The following is an 11,936-nucleotide window of genomic DNA, read 5'->3' as shown; positions in this document are numbered from 1 at the left end:
TTTAATTCTACATTTGCCGTCTAGAAAAATACATTTTTTTCAAGATTTGACTATAAGTCCGACACAGAGTTTTGGACCAAGATTTAACTCCAAAAAACGAACTTATAGTCGAGTATATCAATTTGAATGAAAAGCGGAAAAAAATGTTCTTAATGACGATTGAAAAATAACAGACAGGTCAGTGAAAGGCAACTTAAAGAGGACGGTTAGGGTACAGAAGGATATCTGAAAGATAACTGAAATGTGTCCCCTGAATGTAGACTGAAATGTGCCTGATTTATGGCTAAAAGGTAATTTAAAGGTCACTGAAATGTGTCTGCCGTTCAGTTACTGAATGACCACTAAAAAAGTCACTGAAAATCCCTTTACAGTTTTAATTGAAAGGTCTCTTTACTTCCCATGAAGAGACATTTTATTGACAGGAAACATAAAAATGTACATTGTATGTCCTTCCACTTGCTTCGATCATTCGAATATTTACAAGCCACAATATCAGAAAATGTAAAAAAAAAAAAAAAAAAAAAAAACTTACAAAGTATAAATATTTGTTGTAAAGATGATGAAGTAGATCCATATGAATTTGTACTGTAGCAGGAATAATTTGCAGTGTGATAACACTTGGCAGATGACTCTCTGTATGTAAGGGATACTAATGGTCCATCCGATGCCTTTTCTTCTCCAGTATCTACATTCATAATGTTTAAGTCAGAAAAAGGATAGCTGTCAACTTTACAAGTGATGCTGAATGGCGAGGATTCTTCATACGTCGTGTTGCCACTGTCTTGGAATACTTCTACCGTTGGAGGATCTACAAAATTATTTTGGTAAAAACAAACATTCAGAATCAATGATTTATATCCGTAGGCCTCACAGTAATTTTTATACATACAGTTGACATAAACACTGATGGTTCTTGAGGAGGAACTGATGCTGTTGCTAGCAGTGCATGTGTAATTCCCTCTCTCTGTACGCTTAAGTACTCCAAGGTCTAACATTCCTGAATTCACAGTAGCCACACCTGTCCATCGGTATGTACACTTAGGGTTACAGACAGCTGCACAATGAACCGGGAATAGTGTTTGATTTTCTGTTTTATTAATGGTCATGACATCTGGGAAAAACATTACCATAGCTGGACCATCTGAATAAATGTATCATAAAATTCCATAGATTATGTATATAGTCTTTATGAACATAAACATGTTTAAAATTTACATTATCATTGCTCGTAAAATAATGGTTTAATTATAACACTTTTTTTAACAATAAACTTTCTTTAAATATAAAGCATGTTCAATTTAACCGGAATAGAGTGATTTTTTTAATACAAAAATGAAAAGATTGTACACTATTTCAATGCTATTTCTAGTCATTTATGTAAAGTTCTTTCATGAAAAGGCAATCGGATTAGGATTTGCCTACCCGTTCAGCGCAAATTTTTTTGAACAAAGAAACCCTGTTGCTTATTCTGTAGAGCGCTCGCTCTGTAGGCAGAGGATGTGATCCATTCAAGACAAATTTAAGTTTTGTCAATTATGTAACATTTTTTTCGTTTAAAACAATGCAAATTATGAGTAGATCTAACATATATTTCTGAAAAATATATGTGGGTTCAGTTTTCATGGAGGAGTTAACATCCCCTGCCGACATGTCACATCCGCCGTGTGCTCTTTGTCATGATCGAGTAAACGGAACATTCATAAAAAATCAGTGTGAAGTAATGGCCTAACAATTTGCATGATAAAAAGTCAGTCAAGATTCGATCTAAGGACAGATTGTGCTTGCAAACAAGGTCATTGTGTGGAACATAGATTCTGCGAAATGTTGCATTTAACGAGATTGTTTATATATCTGTATCATTATCCTATGTGTCAATAGCCTGCCTCATTTAGAAACTGTCCCTACGTAAAACATGCTCTTGTATATCTTATCAACTGGGATAAATATACTCCATATGTAGGTGATAAGAGTATATTACTATTTAAATAAGGGGAATTAACGGCGGAAATGTTGAAGTCATCATGCTTATCAACATGGTATAGTTGTCAGTTTTCCATCAAGTGAAACATCTATATATGAAACAGATGTGTCAGACTCTATGGGGTCCTTTATTTCGAGTTCAATGGATACATAAATCGACGTGGGAATAAAAAGAAATCTTTTTAATCTATAAAACGACTTCGATTCATCTTAATGTCGAATTGAAGACAACAGCTAGAAACTCTTTTTTATGTAGAAGTTTTTTTTAAAATAAATTCTGCGTCGAATGAATACAAAAGTAGGTCTGCTAATAACGAGACACAAAAAGCTTAGTATAAGTGACTTATCATTTAAACAAGAATAAAGATACTGAATTATTTATATCTAGCAAGGAAAGCTTGAGTATTTGGAATATGTCGTCTTGATAAGCCCTCATTAGCCCCAACATCATTTAATAGTCAACAAAGAGCAACAAAATTTCTAGATAGTTTAGATGTACTATGGTTGATCAAAGATTTATGACATAATTGCGATAGAATTTTTAATAAAGGGAAGTACTCAACAAAATTTAATGCTCATTCCTATATCGATATTGGCCATTACATTAAACTTTGAATAAGATGCATACAATATGCTTTATGAAAAAAAAAAAAAAAACAATGCACAAAGCTACGGAGTAAATATTTCAATACGAAGCCCCAATCTCATTCCAAAATTTTTGTATCAGGGGCCATTTATTTCAGAACTTTGAAGAAGTATAGAGTTTCCAAAAAAAAAAAAAATGGAAAATTTGCTATTGCAAGCAATAGCGTAAGTCACTCTGAACTGAACCGTAAGCAGTAAGATTATTCCAATACTTCAAAAGGTGAGTATTCGTAGAAAAAGACCCCCCCCCCCTTTCACACACAAGCTTTATAAATTATTATCTAGAAGAAAATTGTTTTTGAGAGATCAGATTGGTATAAAATAAAATTAATAAATCTTTCTCCGATATCAGGAATAGCCTTCTGTAGAGGGCGGAACGGAGCACCTTAATTAACAGAATGTCAGATTCATGTCAAAACATGGCTGAAGCAAAATTATTCCTGAATATTCCTCTTCAAAACGGGTATTTTTACATAAGACAGGAGCTATTTTTTATGAGATGATAATGTATGTTTAAACTTTCTTAATTTATCAGAATCATGAACTTGCATTTGCTAAAAAGTAGTGGTTAGGCCTTCACGCAAGTGCGGGAGCGGATTCCAGTTCAAATTAATAAAAACGATGGAAATTAAATTTTAATGATTCTAACTATTATTGTATGAAGTATTCATTCATATGCAAGCAATATATTAACAAGAAAATGTGAAATGCTAATGAATACAGCCGACAATAGCTACTTTAAAGATAATTTAATAGTTAATAAAATTAGTAAAAAAAAATCTTCAGACAAAACAGAAGAAGACTGAATGCTGCCAAAATATCAGATCACATCAGCGGAAGTGAATTTTGTTAATGAAACTCTTAAAATCTTCTTTAATTGTAAATTTTATATCTGCGTATTGCCCTAGCTGTTTCGAAGGGGGGGGGGGGGAATCTTGAAAAAAATGACATGTTAATTAACCATCATTTTGTAGTGAGTATTAAGCGGTAGCATTTTGAAAACTTCAAGATGAAGGGTTGCCTTTGATAGGAAAGTCAAGGTCATTTCACTTGAAATCCAAAACACAAAGCAGAACTTGCTTTCTTAACAACAAGAGAAAGATATAAATATATATAGAGAAGAAGGGGGTAAACTATGATATGGTCTTATATATTTGAAAAGGAGGAAAATAAAAATGCGCCCACCTGTTATATAACATATAAAAACTTTTTTTTTATGGAAACTCGTTTCTATGGCAATAGGAACGTTTTCCGTCTCTTGTCTGTCACCAGAGAAGGTTAATCTCTACGTTCCGTACTATGTGTATTATACCGGTGCTGTCCCCTCAAACTACTTAAATGAAAGCAAAATGAATAGTTTTTAGTGTTTAAGAAACGTTGGTCCTACGTTTTATGGAAATGCTATGATATTTTCTTTCTTCTTAATCATATCAAGAAACTGGTGAAATTGAAAGCTTTTCAGATTAGCCTTTACGTGCCCTAAGATTATTAGACGAGAAAGAAATAAAAAAGACAAAGGAATTGAATGATTTACAGCTTTAAAAAGATAAATCATGAACGTATATACAACTTTTATTGGCCACTCGTATCAAGAAAGTGCAAATAGGAATTTTTCCGTTTTTAGATAGACATCCTTTGCAAATTTGATAAATATCCGCACAACTATGGGTGTTGACCTTTATTTCCATGAAGTTTGATAGAGGTTTTCTGAGCTTTCTACGAGAACGCTCCAAAGCAAAAGAAAGGTGAATAAAAAACAATAAGTTGTCCCGACTTCCATCCACTGACCATCAAATTCATTTTATGCAGAAACTGCTGTGATACATGGAAAGGATTAAACCAATAAAGTTTTGAAAAGTTTGCTTTAGTAGTTATTGAGAAAAATGAAACTAAAAAAAAATCCTTTTTCTATGGCAACGGTAGGAATTTTTTGAATGTTGACTGAATAATCATAATTCTTGCAAATATTCATCACAATTGTTCAAGCTACCTCGGAAATCATCTGTGCGTTTATTAACCTTTTTCTGTTTCTTTCATTCCTAAGGTAACTGTTTGCAAAGGATTCTATTTTTTTTAATAGACATTACGTTGACAAATTGTAGGGAACAATCCTTACACGTTTCAAAATAATTGCCTGAGCAATTTGTGTAAAAATCGAAGTTTAGCAATGTTTACTTATCTTCTGTTTTCCATGTGGTTTGAAAATTTAGAATTTAGAACTACAACTACTGGTTATCATTTCTATGAAGATTCATTACGATTCTCTAAGCACTTCTGGACAAAATTCTTCACTTTTAGTACGTTTCCATGGCAACGTTAACCATGTTGAAACTGAACTTTTTTCCTACACATATGCAGCTGGTCATCATCTTTTATGGAAAGTTCCGACAACAAGCCGGGGAAGTCCCCGGACAATGTTTCCATGCGTACCGATAGCAATATGTCCCCTGACTTGGTTTGGGGTTACATAAAAATCCATCTTAATATGTGATCAATAAAGTCACGTCTTTACTCCAGAACCCCTGACCCAAGAATCATGGATTTCATAGCTGGAAGAGGCATTTTTGATCCTCATAACAATGCACTGATTTTGTCTGCTATATATTCAGTAGAATAGAAGATTTTCAAAGAATTAATTCATTTTCCTATATAATCAATACATGCAGCCCAACCCTAACTCCGGAACACCTGACTCAAGGGGTATGAATTTTACAATCTTGGAAAAAGAGGCACACTTGCTAAGCAGAATTATTCACTTAGCTTGTCGGCTTAGTACTCAGTCGAAGAGAAATAGATTTTGGAAGAATTTATGCATTTTCACTACATGAGCTATTAGCCCCACCTTGTCATGGATTTCAAAACCTTGAAGGATTTTTTTTTCTCATTATAATCATTCACTTATTATTTTCTATTAAATACCAAGGGACAAAAAAAAAAAATATTTTCAAAGAAATAATACGTTTTCGCAATATGAGAAATAGAAAGTGGGGGACATGAAATTCAGAATTGTTGTTCTTCATAGGATGCTTTATGCTAAGATTGATTGAAATCAGTTCATTTGTTCCGGAGAAGTTGAAAATGTTCAAATGTAAACACGAGACACACAACCACTTCGCACGGCGACGGCCGAAAACTGATTGCAATAGGTAACCTGAGTGATAAGGCGGCCTAAAAAAATCTTCTTTTTGTGGGGTTTTTAAAATAGGACGACGCATTTTTGATTTTACACAACATAAAGGGGTCTGCGAATGTACTCAACGCACCCCGTTCTGAAAGCCTTAATGTTCTTAATTATTCTTCACTAAATTAAAGAATAAATAAATAATGGAAGTAAGGGTATAAAAGGACCGTAACGCAAAATATATAAAGAATTAATTTGCAAAAACATACCGAAATACAAAACAAACAGATTAAACTAAAATCAACAGATTCAATTGCAAAATCAACATTTTCCCTTGCAAAATGAAGGATCATCGATGAAAAAAGCAAGCCATTTACTGATTTCACAGAAAAAAGATGGATCCAGCCCACAAGGAAAAATTGATGCTCAACAAGCAGAATTGTAGGGAATTCACATGCCTCAATTAAATTCACAATAATTAAGACAACTGATATATTGATGACATATTTCGGGTATAGAATGAAAGTTAAATGTCTAAAATTTTAACGAAATGCATTAGGATGCATTTGAAGCATGAATTATGAAATGAAACGTGTATTGAAATACGAAGCATTTTCGTTTGCGTACATTTTTTTAAGCCAGCTTAGTGCTATTCTGAGAAAAGGACGTCAAGCACGTAATAATAATCAGGGAATCACCTTGAACACCTAAAATTAAGCTGACATATTGCTCCAATATACGTCTATTTTTAAAAAGATACAAGCATCGTAAAACACTTTTGTTCATTATTCAAGCGTATGTTTTCTTCGCTCCCGCTTTCACTGAAAGTGGGGGAAATTGATTCCGCCCCTTTATCTTTCCCTCTGTCTGTAACACATTCGTTTCCGTGCAATATCTCGAGAAGCTTTGAACGTTTCAATGAAATTTTACATAGCAACTTCCTATCACCTAAAGAAAAAACCTATAGATATTGAGGTCAAAAGGTCAAAGGTCATGGTCATAAATTTAGTAGTTCTCTCTGTTTTAACAATTTCTTTTCCGTGCGATATCTCGAGAAGCCTTTGAGCTTTTGCAATTAAATTTTATACCACAACTCCCTATGGCCTACGAAAGATCCCTATTCATTTTAAGGTCAAAAGATCAAAGGCCAAGGTTGTTAATTCATACATTTTGCCTGTGTGTAACACTTTCTTTTCTGGCGATATCTGAAGAAGCTTTTGAGCTTTTACAACGAAATTTTATACCGTAATTCCCTGCGTCCTCGCTCGCCCCTGTCAAAGTGTCCCGCCCATTTTTTTTTTTTTTTTTTTTTTTTTTTTTTTTTTTGATTTTGCTCATTTATTTATTTATTTTTTCTTTTTCAAAACTGAAAAAGGAAATTTGTTGGCATTGATCGAGTTAAAAGTTTTGAGTTACTCCCCGTTTGTATTAAAAGTCGCTTGGCACTTTTTTTGCATAGGATCATATTGCGAGTTATTATACAGGTTATCGGCGGACTTTATATTACATTTATTAAAACTGTTTAGTAAAGGCTAAATTAATGGTTTCTTAAATGTGACTTATAGGTGCTTAAATGATACCTTCTAGACAATCTTTAAGTCACCATACAGCCACCATCAAGCCAAAATTTATCAGTGCGTAATGTCCATACTCCATTCAGCTATCATTAAACCACATTTAAACAAATATTAAGTCAAAATTTTGCAGGCGATGAAACAGCTTTTATGGGAAAAATACTGTCTATAATACATGTGATGTCTTCTTGCAAATAATATAGGTGGAATTTATACAAGGGTATAAATGTTAAGACTGTACATCAACTTGTATTTCAGATGGTCTAGACGTTCCAGTGGAGTTGTAAGTTTTACTTTAAAAAAATATAGCAATACTAACATTGTATATCCACTTGTATTGAAGCTGGTGAAGACACCCCTATGGAGTTGACAGCTATACAGCTGTAGGTCCCTGGCCGTTCTCTCTGTGTGTTGGGTATTGTGTAGGTAGACCCTGTATGGAGGACATTACTGGGACTGTCTGTCTTGATCCAGATCCATCTGATATCTGTGTTAGGATTGGCAGCAGTCAAAGTACATGTCATTGTAGCAGTCTGACCTTCTACAATCCTGTATGGTCTTAAAATAGTGGTATTCACCTCTGGTCTGTCTAAAAGACAAATGATTATGACGAATCTCTGGAATAAAAAGGTTATCGTGAAGATGTTTAGATTTTAAAATGATCCTTGAAATTATAATTCCTTTGGACCAGAGAATAATTCAAAAGCATACATTAATTTTTTTTCATGTTTATAAAAAAAGTTTTTACAGGGATGGTAAATAGTAAAGCCATTTAACCGTCAATCTAGAATAAGCCTACACTACTACAATTTGCATGGATATCGGCATGATGAAATGTAATTTTTCTAAGCTTTTTCATTATACAGTGTATATTGTATATTGGGAAAAAACTATCCAAATCCTACAAAGTTAATATGTGTAAAGCTCTCATGATGTAAATTTTATCACCTCTTCTAGTTTTCTGTTAATATCGCATGTATGGATGTATATGCATATGATTACTTTTGCCTTATATCGTCAGAAGTATTCAATGAAAATAATATTAAAATACACATCATGGGGCACTGAGGCTAATGTAAATGCCTGCGATTGACTATTATTGAAAAGTATATTTTACTTACCTGTACAAATATATGTTAATAGTAAACATACCGCATTTGTAATGTACTGCATGTAGGTGTCCTTTTAGAATTTGAATCTATATCAAGGTATTTTTGTTAAAATTGTACATCAACTTGTATTGCAGACGGTTTAGACGTCCCAGTTGAGTTGTTAGTTATACTTAAAAATATATTATTACTTACATTGCACATCCACTTGTATTGAAGCTGGTGAAGACACCCCTATGGAGTTGACAGCTCTACAGCTGTAGGTCCCTGACCGTTCTCTCTGTATGTTTGGTATTATGTAAGTAGACACTGTATGGAGAACATCACTGGGACTGTCTGTCTTGATCCAGCTCCATCTGATGTCTGTGTTAGGATTGGCAGCAGTCACACTACATGTAATTGTAGCAGTCTGACCTTCTACAATCCTGTATGGACTTAAAATAGTGGTATTCACCTCTGGTCTGTCTAAAAGACAAATAATTATGACGAATCGCTGGAATAAAAAGGTCATCGTGAAAATGTTTAAAATTTAAAATGATCTTTGAAATTATAATTCCTTTTGACCAGAGAATAATTCAATGACATACATTAAATTGATTCATGTTAATGCCAAAAAAAAGAAGTTTATACAGTGATGGTTAATAATAAAACCGTTTAACCCTCAATCTAGAATAAGCCTACACCGCCATAAATTGCATGGATATCGACATGATGAATTGTAATTTTTCTAAGGTTTTTCATTAAACAGTGTATATTGTATATTGGGAAAAAACTATCCAAATCCTACAAAGTTATTATGTGTAAAGCTCTCATGATGAAAATTTCATCGCCTCTTCTTGTTTTCTGTTAATATCGCATGTATGGATGTATGTGCATATACATGTACATGTAATTGCTTTTGCCCTATATCGTCAGAAGTATTCAATGAAATTAATATTGAAATACACATCATGGGGCACTGATGCTAATGTAGATGTCTGCGATAGACTAATATTGAAACTACATTTTACATACGTGTACAAATATATGTTAATAGTAAACATACCGCATTTGTAATGTACTGCATGTAGGTATCCTTATAGAGTTTGAATTCATACCAAGGTATTATTGTTAAAATTGTACATCAACTTGTATTGCAGACGATTTAGACGTCCCAGTTGAGTTGTTAGTTATACTAAAAATATATTATTACTTACATTGTACATCCACTTTTATTGTAGCTGGTGAAGACACCCCTATGGAGTTGTCGGCTCTACAGCTGTAGGTCCCTGACCGTTCTCTCTGTATGTTGGGTATTGTGTAGGTAGACAGTGTATGGAGGACATTAACGGGACTGTCTGTCTTGATCCAGCTCCATCTGATGTCTGAATTAGGATAAGCAGCAGTCAAAGTACATGTCATTGTAGCAGTCTGACCTTCTACAATCCTGTATGGACTTAAAATCGTAGTAAGATTCACCTCTGGTCTATCTAAAAGACAAATGATTATGACGAATCTCTGGAATAAAAAGGTTATCGTTAAAGTGTTTAAAATTTAAAATGATCTTTGAAATTATAATTCCTTTGGACCAGAGAATAATTCAATAAGTATCCCTAAATCGTCAGAAGTATTCAATGAAATTAATATTGAAATACACATCATGGGCACTGAGGCTAATGTAGATGTCTGCGATAGATATTATTGAAAACTAACTTTTACATACATGTACAAATATATGTTAATAGTAAACATACCGCATTTGTAATGTATTGCATGTAGGTATCCTTATAGAGTTTGAATTTATATCAAGGTATTATTTTCAAAATTGTACATCAACTTGTATTGCAGACGGTTTAAACGTCCCAGTTGAGTTGTTAGTTATATTTAAAAAAATATATTATTACTTACATTGTACATCCACTTGTATTGTAGCTGGTGAAGACACCCCTATGGAGTTGTCGGCTCTACAGCTGTAGGTCCCTGACCGTTCTCTCTGTATGTTGGGTATTGTGTAGGTAGACCGTGTATGGAGGACATTACTGGGACTGTCTGTCTTGATCCAGATCCATCTGATGTCTGTGTCAGGATTAGCAGCAGTTACAGTACATGTCATTGTAGCAATCTGACCTTCTACAATCTTGTATGGACTTAAAATAGTGGTATTCACCTCTGGTCTACCTACAGTGAACAAAATAAGTACATGTATGCATACAAGAAGTATCAACTTTTACTTCTAAAAAGAAGCACATAAAAAACCCTTAAATAGGAAGAAGATAAAAATAAAGGAAAATAAAATATAGAATCAAGGAATCAGTTAATTAATATCTTCAGTGCATTAGTTAGTAAGGTGTAAATCAGATATTGATACTTAAAACTTTTTAAAAGGTTTTCTTTAAATCACCCCTGTTTACGAAAGAAAATATTGCCCAAACAACGCGTTTGTTCCTTCAACTCGACCTTTAGACATATTGAATGACGTATTATCAATTTACAATAGTTACTTCCATTCATATGCCGACTTCCACCTTTTTTATGCTCGATACTTTCCTGAATTCAATTTTATACTACGAATTCGTTCCGATCGACTGAATTTCGTTTTCCTCTACTGATATAGCGTTTTTATTTGTTTTTTGTAGTTTATTTTCAAATTTTATTATTTACTCTTCATAACTAATTCAATTTAAAGAAAAAAAAATACAGTTTTGTTGCCATAATTGCTTTACGCGATAAGTGTCATTTATCAAAGAAGAATAGACTAAACTTGATAACTCTCTCGTCTTAGGGATCAAAAATCCCTATGCTACGATAGATGCGCGTCAATTATTTCTGCATCATCGCTTCGACAGAGGAAATAGGCATACAGTCTATGCTTCACCATCAAGATACCGTTATAGCTATTAAGTTGGTACTTCTTTAATAGAATATATTGGTACAGTCCCTGAAACGTTCTACTTTCCCATTTTTCCGTTCGCTCACCGTTCGTACACCGTTCCTTCAGCGTGCGTTCACCGTTCGTTCACCGTGCGTTCACCGTTCGCTCTCCGTTCACTGTTTTGCGTTCACCGTTCACCGTGCGCTCGCGTTCACCGTTCACAAAGCGTTCAGCGTTCGCTCTTCGTTCCGTTCACTTTGCGTTCACCTTGCGTTCACCATTCACCTATCGTTCAGTTTTCATTGTCATTCGGAAGTGAAAGGACTTATCTTTTTGTAGTTAAGGAGTTACAGGTTTTTTTAATTTATTAACTAACATATCGTATTTGAAGAATAATTATTTCATGAGGAAAAATATCTACGATGTATATTTTTATTATTCTAACTTAGCTGTTAGGTTATTTATTAAATTACTCTGGAAAATAAATGTTGTTACAAACACATTCTGTACCTATGTAGAACGATGCTGAAATATTAAATTTAACTAAGGGCAATGTGCAAATACTTCAAGCACTGCAACATTTTGTTGTTTTGTTAAAGACGACAAATCGTTAATGGAGATATAATTATTCAAGTCAAATAATTACGCTGCAAAAT

At 33.6% G+C, this 11,936-nt stretch overlaps 1 protein-coding gene across 1 annotated transcript; it reads right to left on the bottom strand.

Moving 5' to 3' along the window:
- Window positions 1-327: 327 nt before the first annotated feature.
- LOC133203165 (MAM domain-containing glycosylphosphatidylinositol anchor protein 1-like) lies at window positions 328-10,574 on the bottom strand. Its single transcript, XM_061339009.1, has 4 exons — window positions 10,317-10,574; window positions 890-1,141; window positions 533-808; window positions 328-341 (listed from the first exon to the last, which is right to left on the bottom strand). Exons 1-4 carry the CDS (start codon window positions 10,519-10,521, stop codon window positions 328-330), a joined length of 747 nt encoding a protein of 248 aa, XP_061194993.1. The 5' UTR covers window positions 10,522-10,574.
- Between the last annotated feature and the right edge of the window lie 1,362 nt (window positions 10,575-11,936).

This window comes from Saccostrea echinata, unplaced genomic scaffold (genome assembly GCF_033153115.1).
Source record: "Saccostrea echinata isolate AGI-Se365-2 ecotype Australia unplaced genomic scaffold, CSIRO_AGI_Sech_v1 ptg000048l, whole genome shotgun sequence".
Taxonomy (NCBI): domain Eukaryota; kingdom Metazoa; phylum Mollusca; class Bivalvia; order Ostreida; family Ostreidae; genus Saccostrea; species Saccostrea echinata.
This window is presented reverse-complemented; position numbering and strand designations above follow the sequence as displayed.

Bases quoted from the DNA above. Each gene is read 5' to 3' on its own strand.
- LOC133203165 (XM_061339009.1), bottom strand. From the start codon at position 10,521: ATGACATGTACTGTAACTGCTGCTAATCCTGACACAGACATCAGATGG. The intron at 1,142-10,316 runs GTAAGTAATAAT...ACATTTATTCAG, and splicing joins AATACAAGTGGATGTACAAT to ATGGTCCAGCTATGGTAATG. The intron at 809-889 runs GTATGTATAAAA...ATAATTTTGTAG, and splicing joins CATCAGTGTTTATGTCAACT to ATCCTCCAACGGTAGAAGTA.